Here is a 1,824-nt window from a genome sequence, read left to right as displayed (position 1 = left end):
AAAAAAAAAAAAAAAAATCAAACGGAGCCCCGGATGATTCGCAGTTAGGGATTGCTTCCTTAGCATAAGCAAAGCCTTGGGTTCAGCACCCAGGATTGCGGGTGCAGGGGAGGATAAATGTATACTTTCTACCTAGAAGAACAAGAAGGGGCCTTGTCCCACAATCCTCCTGTCCATCAGCCAGGAAAGACTCGTTTTGCTTGAAGCCTTACCATTAGCTGTGTGGCTCTGGGTTGAACCCGGGTTTCCTTCCCCTTAGCCTTCTGCCTTTCTCCTATCCTACTATGCTAAAGGCCAGTCTGTGGGAGATACTGAAGACTCAGAGAACCTTCTAGTGTGTGTGTGTTTGTGGAAGCATCCTCTGGGACTGTGATCTCAGGCCCACTGAGTCAGGCAGGTCAGAGCTCAGTTAGCTGGTTCCCAGTGGCAGAATCTGCCCACACTGAGACGTTGCGGGAAATGCTGTGGGACTTGCCTAGCTTCTTAAGGAAGAGATTGTCTCATTCCCAGCTGCAGGTATTCAGGGTTTGTTTGCCTTCTGACTGGGAAAGAAGACAGATCCATGTCCTTTCTGTGTGGCAGGGTGTGGGGGACTTGCCCTGTGTTCCTATCGGCCACTGTGCTGTTGAACGGATAGGATCCTGGGTTAGCACACTGGTGCCACCAAAGGCCTCATGGGCAGGAAGATGATGTAATTAGTGCAGCAGAGATGCTGTGACTCAGAGGGAAGGCAGGGAGGGACCTGATAATCTGAGCAATGCGCTGGCCGGTGCCAGCTGGACTCCTGGTCTCTGTCAGGCACTGACTTTCTTTCCTCTCCCCCTTCGCTCAGTGGAGAACAGAAATCCTAGACTACTGTCCCAGCACACGTGTTTTGCTGATTGGCTGCAAGACAGATCTTCGAACAGACCTGAGCACTCTAATGGAACTGTCCCACCAGAAGCAGGCACCCATCTCCTACGAGCAGGTGTGTGTGTGTGTGGCACACGCATGTGTGCACAGGTGGGATAGAAAAGGCTATGGCAAGATAAAATTAGTATTAGGGGGCTATCTATAAATAGCAAAGTGTCACCTGGGTTGGGGTGGCAGGAACTTGTTTACTTAGAGTCCTACCATAGGTTAGTTAGCCTGTGAGCCTCTCCCATGTGTGTGCCAGCATTTTTAAGGTTTTTTTTTTCTTTTAAGCCATATGTATCAGACTCATTAAAGACGCTTGTTAGATCTGGGTATAGTCTGTAATAGTTTGTAATCCCAGAACTCAGGAGGCGGTGGCAGAAGGATTCCAAGTTTGTGGCCAGCCTGGCTTCATAATAAGGCTTGGTCTCAAAAAAACCAAAAAACAAAAAACAAAAAAAACCATAAACAAAAAACAAAACTAAATTAAAATGAACAAACAGAAAGAAGTAACTGTTTAGAATTTTGAATTCTGAGTTCCCTGCCTGTAAAATAACTCTGGGAGAAAGACATGGAAATCTGTATTTCTATGACAAGACCGGAGGATACTTTTTAATTACTTGTTTAATTGTGTGAGTGGTACATGCCACGTGCATGTGTGGACTCTCGAGAGTTGGTTCTCTCCTTCTGCCACATGGGTTTCTGGGATTGAACTCAGATTGCCAAGCTTGGTGGGAACTCTTTGCTTCCCTCCACTGAGATGTCTCACCAGCCCCCAGAATAATTTTAGTGCACACAGGAGTATAAGAATGCTTGTTGGGCCGGGCGTGATGGCGCACGCCTTTAATCCCAGCACTCGGGAGGCAGAGGCAGGCAGATTTCTGAGTTCGAGGCCAGCCTGGTCTACAAAGTGAGTTCCAGGACAGCCAG

The 1,824-nt window shown here is 47.8% G+C and overlaps 1 protein-coding gene across 2 annotated transcripts in view; it reads left to right on the top strand.

The window, feature by feature from the left end:
• Rnd1 (Rho family GTPase 1) overlaps positions 1 to 1,824 on the top strand; it is a 13,988-nt gene that overhangs the window by 3,914 nt on the left and 8,250 nt on the right. For both annotated transcript variants that reach the window (XM_021183873.1, XM_021183872.1), the window contains exon 4: positions 833 to 967. In XM_021183873.1, the coding sequence (XP_021039532.1) occupies positions 833 to 967 (135 nt within the window). The remainder of the gene's footprint in view (positions 1 to 832; positions 968 to 1,824) is intronic.

The sequence above is a fragment of the Mus caroli genome, chromosome 15 (genome assembly GCF_900094665.2).
Source record: "Mus caroli chromosome 15, CAROLI_EIJ_v1.1, whole genome shotgun sequence".
Classification (NCBI taxonomy): Eukaryota; Metazoa; Chordata; class Mammalia; order Rodentia; family Muridae; genus Mus; species Mus caroli.
This window is presented reverse-complemented; position numbering and strand designations above follow the sequence as displayed.